This window comes from Triticum aestivum, chromosome 7A (assembly GCF_018294505.1).
Source record: "Triticum aestivum cultivar Chinese Spring chromosome 7A, IWGSC CS RefSeq v2.1, whole genome shotgun sequence".
In the NCBI taxonomy this organism is placed as follows: Eukaryota; Viridiplantae; Streptophyta; class Magnoliopsida; order Poales; family Poaceae; genus Triticum; species Triticum aestivum.
In genome coordinates, this window is record NC_057812.1 from 703,589,818 (window position 1) to 703,606,393 (window position 16,576).

The 16,576-nt window shown below is 47.3% G+C and overlaps 1 protein-coding gene across 2 annotated transcripts; it reads left to right on the plus strand.

The window, feature by feature from the left end:
• On the plus strand, positions 1–16,382 carry LOC123149493 (uncharacterized). Of its 2 annotated transcripts, none has more exons than XM_044569155.1 (5): positions 1–187; positions 286–488; positions 658–757; positions 12,633–15,724; positions 15,838–16,382. In XM_044569155.1, exons 3-5 carry the CDS (start codon positions 740–742, stop codon positions 15,839–15,841), a joined length of 3,114 nt encoding a protein of 1,037 aa, XP_044425090.1. In that variant the 5' UTR covers positions 1–187; positions 286–488; positions 658–739; the 3' UTR covers positions 15,842–16,382. The 2 variants fall into 2 exon arrangements, with proteins under 2 accessions (XP_044425090.1, XP_044425091.1); XM_044569156.1 differs by having other exon boundaries at positions 20–187; positions 12,649–15,724.
• The last annotated feature ends 194 nt before the right edge of the window (positions 16,383–16,576 follow it).

Consider the following 16,576-nt stretch of genomic DNA (forward strand, 5'->3'; position numbering starts at 1 on the left):
AGAGAAGGAAGGACTGATTCTCATTGCCAAACAAACAAGAAGGCTACCTTTACTGCATATCTCGCTAACCTCTGCTCTGATCTGAATTCACACAAATATACTAGCAGTAGCAGAAGCTGATCGAATACGCCTCAGAGAGTTGGAATCAAGTCTCCGTTTCTCAAGCTGCTCTTAATCTACCACCAAGGTACGCGCATACTGTTAACAATGTTCACGGCCTTGTTCTTGCTACAATTAACAATGGTGGAGCAGAAATGTAACATGTTATCCCTGCTGTGCATTCAGGCACGCGGTGGTGACAAAACTTCATCCGATGGGTTAGATTGAGAACACGCAAGTAATTATGCCTTCTTTGGTTAAAGAAAGAATGCTGACAGAGCAAAACATATCTATCCTCCTGCATATCTCTCTCATCTGAAGTCACGGCACGTCAAATAGTTCAAATCGAGTCTCTGTTTCTCAAGCTGCTCCTCCTGTCTGCTGTCAAGGTATGCACATAGCCACATACTATTGAGAAGTAGTAACATTTTGTTAGCTCTCTTTCAGACATCAATCTTGACCTTGCACCCTGTTCTAGCTAAAATTGCACGGGGTATTACTGGTAAACTAACAATGGTGAAGATCAATTGTAACATGTTGTCGTTGCTGTGCATGCAGGCAGTGGTTACAGAACTTCACCCGATGGGTTAGATTGGTTCATCTGCTGCTGCTTTTCTTCTTGGTCTTGGTAGAGAACATCATGACTCCTCCCACACGGGTAATACTCTTGTGCAATTTATGTTCATGAACTAACTAATTAATCATCAAGCTTTTACCTATAATCGTGCATGTGATGTATAAATTGTATGCTTTTTTTTGCGGGGGTATAAATTTTCTGATTTAACTGGCCGGAGGAGGGATATAGCTATAAATGTGAAAAGACAACTATGTATGTGGCTAGCTAGAATGCTCTTGATAAGATTAGGAGTCAGTATATACGAGGGAAAGAAAGGAGTTTGGTGTTTTGGCTCCTAGCTCCATTGAATATTTAGGAGTACACACGGAACAAATCCAGCAAAGCTCGTGTCAGTCCCGTAAATTTGTGAAACAAATCTCATATACACATGTAGATATTTTCTACAATAACAAAGCCTTTAGTCCCATATAAGTTGGGGTAGGCTAGAGGTGAAACCTATAAGATCTCGCGACCAACTCATAATTTTCCCACATGGATAACAAGCTTCCACACACCCTGTCCATGGTTAGTTTTTTTATGACACTCCAGTCCTTCATATATCTCTTTACGGACTCTTCCCATATCAAGTTCGATCAACCAAACCTTTCTTCACATTATCAACATGCTTTAGCCGTCCACTATACACTGGAGTTTCTGTAGGCCTGCACTGAATATGCCCAAAGCATCTCAAACGACGTTGGACGAGTTTCTCTTCAATTAGTCCTACCCCAGCTTTATCTCGTATATCATCATTCCAGACTCGGTCCTTCCTTGTGTGGCCACACATCCATCTCTACATGCGCATCTCCGCCACACCTAACTATTAAACATGTCGCCATTTAGTTGGCCAACACTCGACGCCATACAACATTGTGGGTCGAATCATCGTTCTATAGAACTTGCCTTTTAGCTTTTGTGCCACTATCTTCTCAGAGAGAATGCTAGAAGCTTGGTGCCACTTCATCCATCCGGCTTTGATCTGATTCGATGGTTCACATTTTCATTGATATTCCTATCCTTCTACAACATTGACCCCAAGTATTAAAAGGTGACCTTTTGAGGCACCACCTGGCACCTGCCCATCAAGACTAACCTCCTCCTCCTCCTCCTCCTCATTGAGGTCTTGTCATTGAGGTCTTGTTCATTGGTGGCGCATGATGGATCGTCTGGAGTCGTGGGTGGTTGGTGGTCAGGAGAAATCCTTGTTGGCTTGTCCGGCACCGACGCGATGACGCCTGTGGGCGCTGTCGTGCCTTCCTGGAGGGCGTAGGGTTTGCCCCTTCCCCGCACTCCTCTACGTACCGGGGGAAACCGTAGGACTTGTCTAGGCAGCAGCGTCGTCGGCGTCGCGATCCTTCTTGAAAGTGTTGCTTGGTATGCGGTGGTCCGGAATGCTTGAAGTGTGGTGGAATTCTTCGGTGGGCGCAGCTGTTGTGGGCCGTCGTTGTTTTCGTTGATCCGTCGATGTTCGCAGTTGTTTCTTTTTTGTTTTCTCTTTTGTTTTTTTTTTGGGCTTGATTGTGCTGCTTCGGCCCCAGCACCTATCGATGGCTGTATCGATGTTGGTTGCTAAAGAATTTGCCTCGATGAGTCGGGCCTGCGCCAACATTCAGTTCTTCCCCGGCAACATCGTAAGCTACAGCCAGACGCCGAGCCCATGGAGTTCGCCGCTGACATGCATGCAGACCCTTCTTGGTCGGCCAGGCATGGACGACGGCAACGAGGGCGGTCTGTTTTGTATCGAGTTGGGCCTCATCCAGCCGATGAACGTAGACGGCACGGCAGGTCGAGCTTGAGATCGACGCCATGCTACTGTGCGGCCTCCACAGAAGGAGTCCAGCGTGTCCGGCCGGCGACATGCGTGACGTTGACTTCGACTTCAGCTCACCTCAGTCCACATCGTACTAGAACGCGGTAAGCACTAAGCAGCAGTGCTAATGCCGAGTGTCGATGTTCAGTTCCTCCCAAGGAGCCTCGCCGTGGCCGACGACGTGATGTCGCACGTCAAGGTTGATGACTGTTGGCCATAGAACTGCTACTCGTTGAGGATTGATGAATAGAGTGAACTACCTAAAATGCCCTTAATTGATCAATATACTGCTGAAAATCTGTTGTAGTATTGGCTGATTTGGACCCTCCAATCACAAAAATGAACGGCTCCAATAGACTTGATGCACCGTAAAAGGTACGCACCTACAAAATTTCATTAACATTTTATTTTATTTTATGTTAGTCTCGGTTATATGACAATAAATGAATCGTGTATACCTAAATATCACCGTCGATACTTAAATATCTTGTTACATATGCAAAAGGGTCTTGACCAAATTTTATTATTTTCTGCTTGTTCATTGGTGTCGTCATTTCAAGTTCAATCTAGTGACCATCACAAAACAAATGAACCTCTGGGGCGTTAATTATCTGGGTTTGTTTAAGTCAATGTTGGTTAGCAAACTAATTCACCTCTTGCAACCCGTGGAAAAAGGTGGTTACCAAACTGCAGGCCATTTTTGGTTTAAGTCAATATTGACACTAATAGAAGAAAACTGAAAAACAAATCCAGATAGCTCCGAAGAATCCAAAGCCTTTTGTGGCCCAATGTACTCATGCACTTGATCAAAGACGATAAAGATGCGTACATTAAATTTTGAACCACTTGATATTAATTAGCATAACAAACTAAATTTGTTGATGTATAATATTAATCAGCAGTAAATTCTTTCCCCAAAAATCCCCTCTCTCTCACGCTGCCCCTACGGGCGACCGAGAGGATGAACCCTAGCCATTGACTTCTCCTCACCCTCCTCACGCCCCCTCCCCAGCCACCCTGCCACTAGGCGAAGCCCTGTTTGCGTTGGTGGCGGCAGGCATCTCCTCCCCTCCTCTCGGGTCTGGAGGCTAGCGCGTGACGGCCTGGACGCGCGGAGGCACCTTGCTCGCGTGGGGCAGCGGTGCGGCAGGAGGTGCGGATGGCGGCGCCTTTTGCGTCAGGGGGTGTGGCTTCAACATGGGCATGGGCTCGCAGCACGGGCTCGCTGTGCGGTGGCTACACATGGGTTGGCGCTCTCTGGAGGACGCGTGCGGTGTCAGGTGGCTCCCAAATCCGGGGACCTGGCCTTGGCAGGCAGCGCAGGGAGTTAGCGGTGATGCAGTGTGGTTGCCGCTTAGGTCACAGGCCAAAAGATGGCATCCTAGCCCTGGATCTACGACGGATTTGGGTGGCGGCTCGCTCCCGGTGTGGTGGCGCTGCTAGAGTCTACCTGGGCGGTGATGGGGCAACACTTCTGTTGGTGTTGGGCGGCGGTGATGTTCGTGTTGACGTTGTGAGGCACTGGCTGCGGCGGGGCGGCGTGGACCTGGTCAGCGAGGGTGGACGATGTCTGGTGTCACAGGTACAATGCGCCGACTTGTCTGTGTTGGTGCTCAACTTCGCGTTGTGCTTTCTTTGCCTATGGCGCATTCGTCATGTCGGTTCGAGTTGGGCTTGCTGTCACTGATATGCCATCGACGGATCGATGTCGATGGCCACGGGCATGACGGCATTTGAGATAGTCCATGCTTGGCCAGAGGGCTCGGGTTAGAGATTGCTCGGTAGTGGCCGTCGGTAGACATTGGGTCATGGCTCCCTAGTCCACCGGGACTGCTTCGGGTTGATGGTATCAGTGCTCCTACGGTGGAGTCTTCGACCCAGACCCGGCGGCTGATGCCGGGCTAGAAATGGAAGGATGGCCTTCCGCTATTACTACTATGGCTAGCATATTGTGGTGCGGAGGGTTGGTGGTGCATTGGGCCATCGAAGAAGGGGCGGCATCCCCGGATGGTGGTTCGCATGAGTGGCTCCATGATGAGCACGATGGCGGTACTATCCATCTTGGTTGTCTGGGCGGCAAGGGGTGTAGTGAAGGGGAGGCTCGAGCTCGCTTTCTATTGCTGGCAGTGGCGGCGCCTAGATACCGGAGCTGAAGGCTTGTGCTTGTCGCAATTTCCTTGGATGCATTGTGGTGAAATGGACGAGGTATCAAGCGAAAGCTCCGCACGTTTGGCGCCGATGAAGGTGACACGAGTTGGTGCCGCTATCCTCTTGGGGACGCCATTGTGGTTCTCCTCTCTGTGCCAGTGTTTTAGATGAAAATTCCTATTCGTCTCCAACTCTGCAGCGATGACGCTTCACGCCGTGCAGCCTCCTGAGGGCGATGCCGTGGAGCTTAGGTGCCTTAAAGCTTGACATGGCGTAGTTATTCAGTCCTTCCTATGTTAGCTTTCGGAAGCTTAGTCACGTGCATTTATGTTGGCTGGTTACCCTAGAATCTGGTTGTAAGTGGGCCACCTCATTACCCTGTATTATTTGGTCATGTGTTGTCCTTTATCTACGAAGCGGGGTGAGGGCGTGCTTTAGAGATTGTATAATAATCGTGGTGTAGGTAGTCCATAACTAGCAACAACCAAAATACGAATGAGATGGAGGGTAGAGTAGACGCGAATGGTTTTCTTTCTTTTGAAGAAAGAAATGCGATCTTGGTGCCGTGGCCATGCATGGCGACTCTCTTTGGCTCCCCTCCGTGGACGACCTCTTTGGTCGTGGTGCAGGGGTTGACGGATCTCACGCTTGCGGGCGTGTATAGCTATAGGTTTAGAACACTATAACGTTTAGGTTTTTGGTCGTTCAATGCCTTGACTTCCGACGGTGGCGCAAAATAAAGAAGCTCCAAATCTTTCTTTGACGAGGCGATGCATCTTATTGTTGATGATAGATTTGGAAACTATTTTGTTCATGGAGGGATGGCTTGGACACGAGAGCATTCTTGTGGTGGACTTGTATCATCGGCTCCGCATTTGCGACGATGCTTGCTTCAGCGTTGGTGCGGAGTTTGGGAGCTAGTTTAGGAGCCATCGCAAATTTGATCTACATCGACGGAATATGGAAGGCGGTGGAGTGTGTGTTGGGTTCATGGTTTGCGACTAACATGTACGGTTTCTTCATTCGAGATTTTAGTTGAGCGGGCTGCAAGATCTCGAGTTCGATGGTGTTTCCTGGGTACTTCCCCGGCGAGATTCTTTCAATGGGAATGGCTTCAAGCCACTTTTGACGCCCAAAAACCTACATCAGCGATGGAGCCACCGCGTGTAGCTCGGGTGACGAGGTGGTCCGTCATATTTTTCTTTGGTGGCTAATACAATGGTGCCGAAGGAAGGTGACGGGTGTTAGTGTCAAGCTCCGAGGATTTTTTGGTCTTGATTATATTTCTACTTCTTGGCTGGTGGTTCTTTGCATAAAGACTAGTCTTCTTGGCTGATGGGTATTGACTTTTACTATATAAATGAGAGACATACTAGCATGAAAAAAAATGAACAACGCTAAATACATTAACTTGCGACCGTTAGTATGTCACAACCTAGACTCTGAAGGGTTTAGCCAGGCAGATCCTTGTGTAACGTGGGCAAGATAGATGTTAGGGTGTTTTAGATATTTTGTTATCTTTTCAGTTTTGTTATGTCGGTCTTTACGTGATTTGCACTCTAATTTTTATGATATGAATGAGACACGTTTTACCATGAAAAGAAAAAGATGTTAGGGTGTTTATTTGGAGGAAAGTCCATCCTTTCTTCTTTATTAGCGTAATTTTTATGAGGGACATTAACACAATATTTACCTATTAATAAAGTATCGATTGCTTCTGCCCGTTCACCGTCAGCAATTTTACAGAATAGTCCATGTCGATTTAGTATTCAACCCACAGTCCCAAATTTTCGTCCTTAATGTTCGTTTGCATCCTTCCGTTTCATTTGCTTTCGTCTGTCTAGCAAAATTCTTGTACGCATGTTGTCTCGTGTAGCTGACGCATTTGCCTCTTCGGTCTTAGCCCCCGGTCCATCCCCTACGTCGTTTGTCAGGGTCAACCAGATGATTTAGATGGTGTTTGTGTAGAAAGGAGAAAATTCTGGTCAATAGATAGTCCCACATCATTTTCTTGTACACAATCCCACCTGTTCAAATATGTTTGCGAGTTCTCGAAGGAGTTAGTCAAAAAAGAAATTAATGGGAGAGGCCCTTGGACTAATTAAACAGCATGCATATGTGAGACCTGCAACAGAACAGTGTCCATAATTAATTCGAGTGGGGTAGACCTGGCGATCTCCACCGGACGAGGAGAGAGGGCCTCGAAGCCACGAGGCTTGAAGAGAGGGAGACAACAAGAGGCGGTCGAGGCCAGTGATCCAGTCGTTTCTTTCCACCGATCCCCATCCACACACGTACATACAACAATGGTGTCTGAAATAGCTGCCTAAATGCTAGATAATGCAGCTGCGCTATTCGGTGGAGTCAAGCGCACGCATGCAAGCCATCCGATGCTGACGCAATTGCGCTACACGACAAACTGTTAGAAAAATGGCCTCCTTCCCCCTCGTGATGTACCTGGCATCGTGAGGTGTTGGGTTGTCCCTAAAGATTAACCGCATGCATATGCTGATGTCATCTCACTTTATTCCGTCTCATTTTTTTCAAAAAGCTATAACTTTTGAACCAAGTATCAGAACGAAGATCCGTTTTCACCATTAGGTTTCTCGCGACGAGATCTTCAAAATTAGATCCCATATGAATAGGTTTCAATGATTTTTTTAAATCAACTTTGGTTCTAGTTGAGGCAACTTTATTGCTAAACAGAAGCAACTTTCTTGCACCATGTGTACTAGTGAATTTATCTAGCAAGTATATAGTAGAAAACATAGAAACCATGCCGGACAAATTTTCATCATATGTAGGCAACTGAACATCATTCGTAAGCAACTTTGGTATTAGATGGAGGCAACTTTCGGTACTAAAGGAGGCAACTTGTGTTATGAAGGTGCATTCATACGATGTGCTATTATCGCCTGTCCATATTTTGTAAAAGGAGACAAAACATTTCTCCCAGTTGTCTACTTATGAAGTTGCCTATTACCAAAAATCCAGGGGGGTCTTGTCCAGATGCATGGCATTTTAGTTTGAATCGGTGCGTTAATTTTTGCAGTCAATAGATTCGCAATTATGTGAATTATGGGGGACAAAGCAATCGCTTGGATTTGCTAGAAGAGTTTCTCGAGTTGTAATGCAGTTGCTTGGTTTGGTATGAGGACAAAGTTGTCGCTTGGATTTGCTAGAAGAGTTGCATCGTGTCATAATGCAGTTGCTTGGTTTGGTTAGGACAGCTGCTTGGTTTTTCTTGAAAAGTATTGTATGGTGTTTTGGGTAATGTAGTCGCTTGGATTTGCTAGGACATTCGCTTGGTTTTGTATGGACAGTTGCTTGGTTTTGTATAGACAGTTGCTTGGTTTTGGGTAATGTAGTCGCTTAAATAGGCAACTAATTTTGCAAAGTTAGGCAACTGAGTAGCAATGATAGGCATCTATTTTACCAATAGCAAGCAACTGGGCATCAATGGTAGACAATTTTATAGTACTTGTAGGCAACTGAGCATCAACCATAGGAAACTGACATTCAACGATAGGAAACTAAGCAACCATGAATAGGCAAGTTGAAATAATGTTAGCAAAATTCATAGGTACGCATAATACAGTGAAGTTGCTTGTATGTAGTACTAAAGGTGCCCCATGTTTTGTCTGATTTTCTCATTTTTACACAAACCAACATCATAGAAGTCCTACTAAGCCAAAAAAGAAGTTGCTTTCCTATAGCACTAAAGTTGCCTTCATTACACCCAAAATTGCTCATCCAAAAAATATCGACGAAACCTATCCATATGGGATCTAGATTTGAAGAACTCGTCGTGAGAAACCCATCGGTGAAAACGGTTTTGAATTCTGGCACTCGAATCAAAAGTTAAGGCTTTTAAAAAAATTGAAACCTCAAATTAATGCACATGTGACAAGGCCTAGAATCACGTGGGCTCAGTGGAGCTGGCGTGGGGGGGGGGGGGGCAGGCTCTTTTTTTTATGGAAGAGACATGGGGGACTGACTGCACTCTTTAGGACGTCCTACCATTTATGGTACAGGCGCCGGATCGCACCAACGGACGCCTAGGTACTGGCTAGCCACGTCCAAAAAGCTTCAACGGGGGATTTTGCAAGGTTAGCGAAGGGCAAGATGAGCTAGCTACAGCAACGTCGGCTGCTACAAATGGGAGATTGCAGAAAAGGTGGTCGACGACAAGCCAGCTGCTGTGACGGGAGATGCAGCAGTGGTGACCGGCAATGGTCGACAATGTCAGCGAGCCGGCTGCAGCGACATGGCACATGGGGATTGATGAGTAACGATAAGTGTGCGAGGTGGATAACTATGAGAAGGGGGAAACGGCGTTCACTCAATTAACGGCTACACGAAGACGGTTGCGAACAAGCTTTTCTTTCTTTTTCCTTCCTACTCCCTCCGTTCCTAAATACTTGTCTTTCTAGGCATTTCAACAAGTGACTACATACGGAGCAAAATGAGTGAATTTACACTCTAAAATATGTCTACATACATCTGTATGTAGTAGTCATTTGAAATGTCTAGAAAGACAAATATTTAGGAACGGAGGGAGTACATCCGAATGACGTCTAGCATTGGCCTTATGGATATCATGCATGGCGTGGTGTCATTGTAATTAAAATGGGATTACAGTTTATGCATAATAATATATTGGTAGTGTACTTGGGATTAGCACACACTTAGCATATTGAATTACTCCCAGCCTAATATTAATAAATAACAGACATAGTAAGTAATAGCATTAAGTGTAATGATTTGTGCGGAACCTAGAACCAAAGTGTTGATGCACATATAACCCTCACTAAATTTGAATGCACATCAATTTTTATTACCGTTGCAACTATGCACTGGCCTATTTGCTACCGTTGCATTTTGATCAATTCCATATACTACCTCTGTCCAGGATTAGAAAGCTCGTGAGCCAATTCTCTAGAGCCAACACACGGTGCAAATTTTGACAGAAATTTTATCCCGTTGCAACGCACAAGCCATATTCGTAGTTTTTATCTATGGAGATAACTAGCTAAGATGGTATTCAATCAAATCAAAACCAATAAAGAATGTGTCTACAAGAAAGCTCGAGAAGGTTCCGGGCAAGGGCCGGCCCGAGAATCGAGATGCCCTTGTTCTTGTTCTAAGAGCAACTTTAACTCACTGGCACAAACAAACGCTGTTTTTGTCTGCTTTTTATTTGTTTGGGTCAGCCGAGTGGATGCGTGTGTGTGTCCGTTTTTTTGGTTTGGGTCAGCTGGTGCACCAAACACGACCGACACATTAGTCCATGTGGCCTTAAAAAGAAGTAAATAGGCATAAATTTAAAACATGCAAATAAACTAAATATAATTATACATCAAAACAGTCGGTCAATCTCGGGCCAAAGTTCACTTCAACAGAATTCGGCATTAATAAAAATACTTTAAAAAGGCGCCTCTCAGTCGCCTAGCCCGCAGCCCTCGTTGTCGGAGCCGGTGAGGCTGAAGAAGGGCTCCCGCGTCGGAGCCCACAGGAAGGCCCACTAGTACGCTGCCCGTGACACCTCCTCCATCATCTGCTACATCGGTTGCTCTCCTGCGTGGCACACGCGCTACTCCTCCTCGCACTCTCCTTGCTCCTCCGCCTCGCGTACCCAGCGTTGCTAGCGCTCCTCCTCCTTGCACTGCAGCTGCATGAGGCGCCCCCCTAGGCCCGCTCCTCTGCTAGCGTGCGCGCCATCCACTTCTGGAGATAGGTCGCCTCATGTTCCTCCGTCGCGCTCCCACCGCTCCTCCTCCTCGCCTGCCCAGCACTGTTGGCGCTCCTCCTCGCGCTCCAGCCGCATGAGGCGCTCCCCTTGGCATGCTCCTCCGCTAGAGCGCACGCCTTCCAGTGCTGGAGGTAGGCCACCTCCTGCTCCTCCGTCGCACCAATCCAAATGGCGGGGGCACTGATCCACTCCCGAACGACACCCTCCCATTGGTACCTCTCGGGGGCGGCGTGGGCTCGGGCTTGGGTTCGGGGAGAAGCGGAGGTGGCAGGGGATAGACGCAATCCCCCGCCGCCGACAGCAACAACGCCTCCTCATGCCTGGCCAGTGCGCGTCCCCCTCGCACGGTGAACTTTTGAGGGCGCGCTAGAGCGCCTCCTCTAGTGCAGCGTAACAGGCCGCCTCCGTCTTCTCGTCCTCTTGCGCCACTATTGGGGGGGGGGGTGAAGTTGGCGCCGAGCTGGATGGCGCCACGACGACGGACGTCGTACTCGGTGGCAAACCAGACTTCCTAGTTGGGGAAGTCTAGCGCGTACACCGGGTCATGTCGTTGCTCAGGCATCAGGAGGGTGCGGTGCGTGCGTACCTCCTCCACATGCGCGCAGTGACTGTGGCACTGCCAGCACCGTGGTGTGGTGGGGGTCGAGGTGCCATCCATGGGGGAGGTTTACATTGGGTCATGGCAGCGGGATGCGGTACTCCAAGTGGTACCGTGCGCGCTGCACTAGGATGTACAGCCGGTCCCGTGGCCGGTGAGCCCTCCCCGCCGCTGGCACCACCGTACCGTCCACCTCGTCGGCGTGCAACAAGCTGCTCTCCTCCTGCTTGCCCTTGGCCTTCCCCTTGCCGAAGAAGCCACAACCATGGCTAGGGCTATGGTTTTCTAACGCCGGCGAGGTGTGAGTGTGGCTAGATGTGGACGGGAGTGGCAAGTGGATGAGACCGGGCCCCGCACGCTTGCCATTAAAATAAGTGTGGACTCGGGTCGCTTCCACTGGCCGCACGACGCGTTCGTCTCGTGTCTGTGTGAAAGCAAATCAGGCGCACATATGGGCTGAGAATGCGTCCAGACAGACAATGAGGGGACCAATTTTAGGTTTGCATCAGCACATTGGGAAGGCGTTTTTCTTCCGTTTCAACCTAAACGGACAGGCGCACACGAAATGCATCGGCGCGTCAGTGTTGCTCTAATGCAGGGGTGACATTGTCCTCCTCTCGGCTCTCCCATTCCTCGTCAGCACGTACATGGCATGGTCCATGGCATCCTCCACTCCACTACAAGGTGACCGGATATTTCAGCATAGGTACGTCCGTCTGGAGTAGCTTGTGAAGGTCAACCACGAACGACTCCGCCTAGTGCCGCTCCGTTAAGTCCTTCACACAAGCATACGAGATTGGGATGTTCACTATACTGGTGTATTGTGAGTTTTTGATCGCGTCGAGCTAAGCATTACAGACTTTGGGTCCGAAACAGGGTCAGATGTGTTTCGCAAACACCGTCCATGAAGGAGCCGTTGTGAAATGTTGTACCTCCTGTACCATAGAACTGCAGACCTGCCAAATGGTAGGAGCTCGTCCTACCTTTCCGACTTTCCATGCATCTTTTGACCCGTCAAAGGTTGGATGGAACTTGGGGCGACATGATTGTCATCAATGCTATCTTGCTTGAGGTAAGGTCCTGAAAGATTGCTCACTGTCGATGTGCTAGCCCCATCTTGGGCTCGACACTGCTTGGCCATAGATGGTATGCGGAGATATGTCTTAAGTTCAGTACTAGTGTGTCATGGGCACGAGAAAGGTTTGGTTATGGGATAAGCCTAATTTCTTCTTCTTTATTGATTCTATGATATCACGTACTATCTGAGCATACCATTATATATAGGGTTGGCTGATGCAGACCTGATCTTAACTTTCCAACCAACACAAATAATCTTTATCTACCAAAATAAGTAGCTAAACTGACATTCAAGTAAACTAAAGATAGGCTTAGTTGTCAGATGATTTGACCCCCTCCTTGTACCAACGCCCATATGCTGGCCCCACAAGATATATCAGTTGTGGATTTGTGATCCAAACTCCAAATGGGTGCTCACACACCAACTTTTTAGTTCACCGAATTCGTGTATACTCAGATTATCCATTTACATGAATTGGATTATGCAACTAGCAAACTTGGTATAATTACAGTTTTTCTTGTGTTAATTTAGTTTACCAATGCCATAGATGTGGATGGCGCCAGAGAAGCGATATTCCGAATTCTTCGTAACAAGGGAGAAGAAAGGGTCATCTATTTTCATGGTTGGAGTGGACTTGGGGCATCTACCGTTCTTAGATCCATAGCAGAAGTTATCCCTTCTAAGAGAACCACTCCGGAACTATGCTTTGATAAAATAATTCATATAGATTGCTCTGAGTGGAAAGGTAGGAGGGCGTTGCAGAGGGCAATTGCAGAGGAGCTACACCTTGGCAGCTCAGTAATGGATGTACTGGATAAGCAGGATGGAGATGATGATTTTAATGGAGTTGATAAAATTTCAAGGGATGAAATAACAATTGTGTCAGAAGAGATCTATCACATTATGAAGGACAGTAGATTTATTCTTATTTTCCATTCCGGGGTTGATGATGAGATCGATCTATATCCCCTTGGTATTCCTTCATTTGGCAAGTTCACAAAGAACATAATGATATGGACATACAAAAGGAGGATATTGACCATAACAGAATACGAACAACATAAACTAATACAAAAACTGAGGTACACCCATCTTTTGGCTTATGATAGAGAAAAATATTTAACAAGTGGACAGTTGTATGCACTATTGTGTAAAGAGGCTGCCCTCATAGCTGCTCACTATCAATGCTTGTGGGGAGTCAGTCCAATGAAGGTTGTTGACTGTTATGTTTACACACTATTCCTGCAACGTAGTTTTCACAACAAGACCAATTCTGATTGGGTTGGTGTTGCTTCCAATTGTTGGATATGTGATGGGATACTGCAGAAAGACATAACATTGGAGATACGTGACGTGTTGCACCGAGAGATAAGCTGGGAGTGTGATGATAATGTGCTCGCAAAGTTCAAGAAAGATTTCAAGCTTCCTTTCCTGGTTGTTAAAGAAGATGGTGTGTATGAAGAAGGACAATACCGTTGGATTTCAACCAGGTCAAGTGATAGGGAAATACATGCTATGAAATCTTTACCTGAAGAGACATCGTCATTCTTCTTGGAATTTGTAATGTCCGATAAGCCAGTAGCATTACCAGATGGTTTGTTTGAACATTCCAACAACCTTGGTGTGCTATCCCTCTGTTGTTGTGCCTTCAATTTTGCATCACCTCCTTTCTTGAAATGCCATGGCCTACGATTCCTTGGGCTGGACAATTGTACAGATGACAAAACAGGTGAAGGAAAGGATTATGCCGGGTGGGTTTCTCTGCATAGCTTGTGGGTGTTGGACCTACGCTACACTGTGTGGAATGAAATCTTATCGCAGGAAAAGTTGGATCTAATGGATAACCTCGTGGAGCTTAGCATGGAGGGAGTCTGGTGTTGGCAGTACATAAGTTGCTTACAAGGCCGGCTACCGAATCTTCAAAGGCTCAGGATAATCAAGCCTACACGTGGACCCGATATTTCAACAGATCCAAGCAACTCCTTCATGGACAAAGCAAAGCTAGAAATACTTGACCTGTCTGGCAACAGTGAGATGAACATTGTACCAAACAGCCTATCTAAGGCAAGTAGGCTCGAAGTGCTTATTCTGGATGGTTGCAATGAGCTTAAAGATGTTGTTGTCCCTGATGGGCTACCTCGCTTGCTGAAGTCCTTCAGCTTTGATGGATATGGGTCTGTTTCCTGCCGGGCACCAACTGTTGAGCTACCTTCGAAACAAGAACGTCCATCTACCCCAACAACAAAGGAGGGTGCCAGTATCTCTAAGATTTCCCTCGAAGGTTGCTCACAATTGGAGAATTTGTTTGTTCGTGGATTGGACAATCTCGTTGAGCTTGACCTCTCCGGAGCTGCAATCAAGACACTTAATTTCAATACTATGGTGTTAGAAGTACCAATGTTGAAGCGATTATTTCTGCTAGGATGTGAGCACCTTCGGGCAATAATTTGGAGCAGCCTTACTGATAGCTTCAAGTTGGAATTGTTATGCATTGATACGCGAGCTGGAACTGGCCGTTCTCGGCCATGCATTGACCGGAACAATTCCTTTCAGTTGGAGGTGCACGCCATTGTTGTGGATGCAAGGCTTGCTCGGTCAGTGTGGCAACTATTATGTAATCATTATGCAGCTGCTGAGAATGTTTATCTTAATATCCATGTCACCTCTGCTGTGTATAGTGAGCTGAGTCAATCCAAAGTGAAAGAAAAGGAGAAGAAGATTGACATGTATGGAGATCAAGTTAGCCTGCTGCAGCTTGTTCAAGCAGACCGGTACAGTGATGTCCAAAGCATGGTTGGTGATGCCCCTGCTGCAGCCTTTCCTAAGCCTCCGGCTAACAACCTGGATCGGCATATCGAGATTACTAAAGGGAGCCACGTCTTGGACAGTGGACTGGGATATGTGATGACAAGGTTTGCTGATTCCCTGCATGTCCACGATGTCTCAACTAGTGCTAGTTTGCCGACGGGATACAGCCCGCAGGTTCTCAGGCAATGCCGCATGGAGAGGTGCCCCAAGTTGGGTGAAGTCTTCCCGAGGGGATCACGTGAATTTTGGCAGCTGGAGACCTTTTGGGCGTCAGATCTCCTGATGGCCAGCTGGATATGCAGTAAAGGTGGTTACCGTTACCACGGGTTCAATGATGGTTCGTTCGGAAAGCTGCAGCATCTACGGTTGCGCTCTTGCCCCAGGCTCCAGTTCGTGCTCCCTGTGTGGTTCCGCTCCTTCCCAAGTTTGGAGACCCTCCACATCATCCACTGCGGAGACCTCAGGCACATATTCGTGCTAGACGAGAAATATTGGTACCCAGATATCATCCAAGTTGTAGCATTCCCAAGGCTGACAACCATCCACCTGCACGACCTGCCAGTGCTGCAGCAGATCTGCGAGGTGGAGATGGTGGCACCAAAGCTCAATACCATCAAGATTAGAGGATGCTGGGGCCTGCGCCGGCTGCCGGTGGTGGGTGCCCGCAGCGGAGACATGAAGAAGCCGACCGTCGAGATCGAGAAAGACGTCTGGGACTCTCTGGAGTGGGACGAGGAGGTGGCCGCTGGCCACTTTGAGGCGCCGGTGCACTCACGCTACTACAAGAAGAAACTGCCAAGGGTCTCCGTGCTCAGGTACTCTCTCTGACATGTAACAAATCCACTTTTGTAAACTGCCAATATCATACTCAATGTCAGTTTTGCTACTCACCCTTTTTTTTCTGCACTCTGCCACTTACATTGTGTAGGTGATCCTTGCGCTGTGCTGCACTGATGTGGTTCTTCCATCCTTAATGGGAGACCAGATGGACGCTCGCTCCTGCAAGTCCTGCTGTCTGCTGCATGTTTGGTTTATTGTGTGCTTCCCGGGTTGCTTGAAAGAGATTTGCTGGTGGTGTCGGTCATTGGTCAATCGGCTCCTACTGCTACTGTGTGTTGTTGTGTCAGGTGTGAGCTTGTGGTGGCGCTCACCTTTGTGGCTTTCAAATAAGAAGCAGCATGGTTCTTGGCTGCTTGCACTGACGTGTGTGCGCGCGGAAGTATGGCTTGCGATTGAGGATGCCTGCTTGCTGCCTCTTGGCTGCATGAGTATGAACTTGGAGTGATTGACTAAGCAGCAGCCCTGTGTGCCTGCGTGCATCGATGGGGCTGCCTGGTGTGGTTTGCGAGTGTGTTAATCTGAACACAGAAGCAGCTGGTTCAGTGCATTGGCTTGCATTGGACCTGCTATTATCCGTGTCTGTTATGCTTGTGGAATAAACAGATTGTAATACTAGGAGAACGGATTTCAGTTTGTGCTTCTATTATGCTTGGTATCGATGAATTGTATATTGTCGTATTTATGTTGTGTCAGTTTTGTGATATACTTTACAATTAAAACAATTTCTGAAGAAATCTCACTAAATTTCTTAACTTTTTTTGAAATAAAAAGATAGATCATTTTCTATGTTATGCATTCAAAACAGGCAAAAGCGCCTGGATGACCGG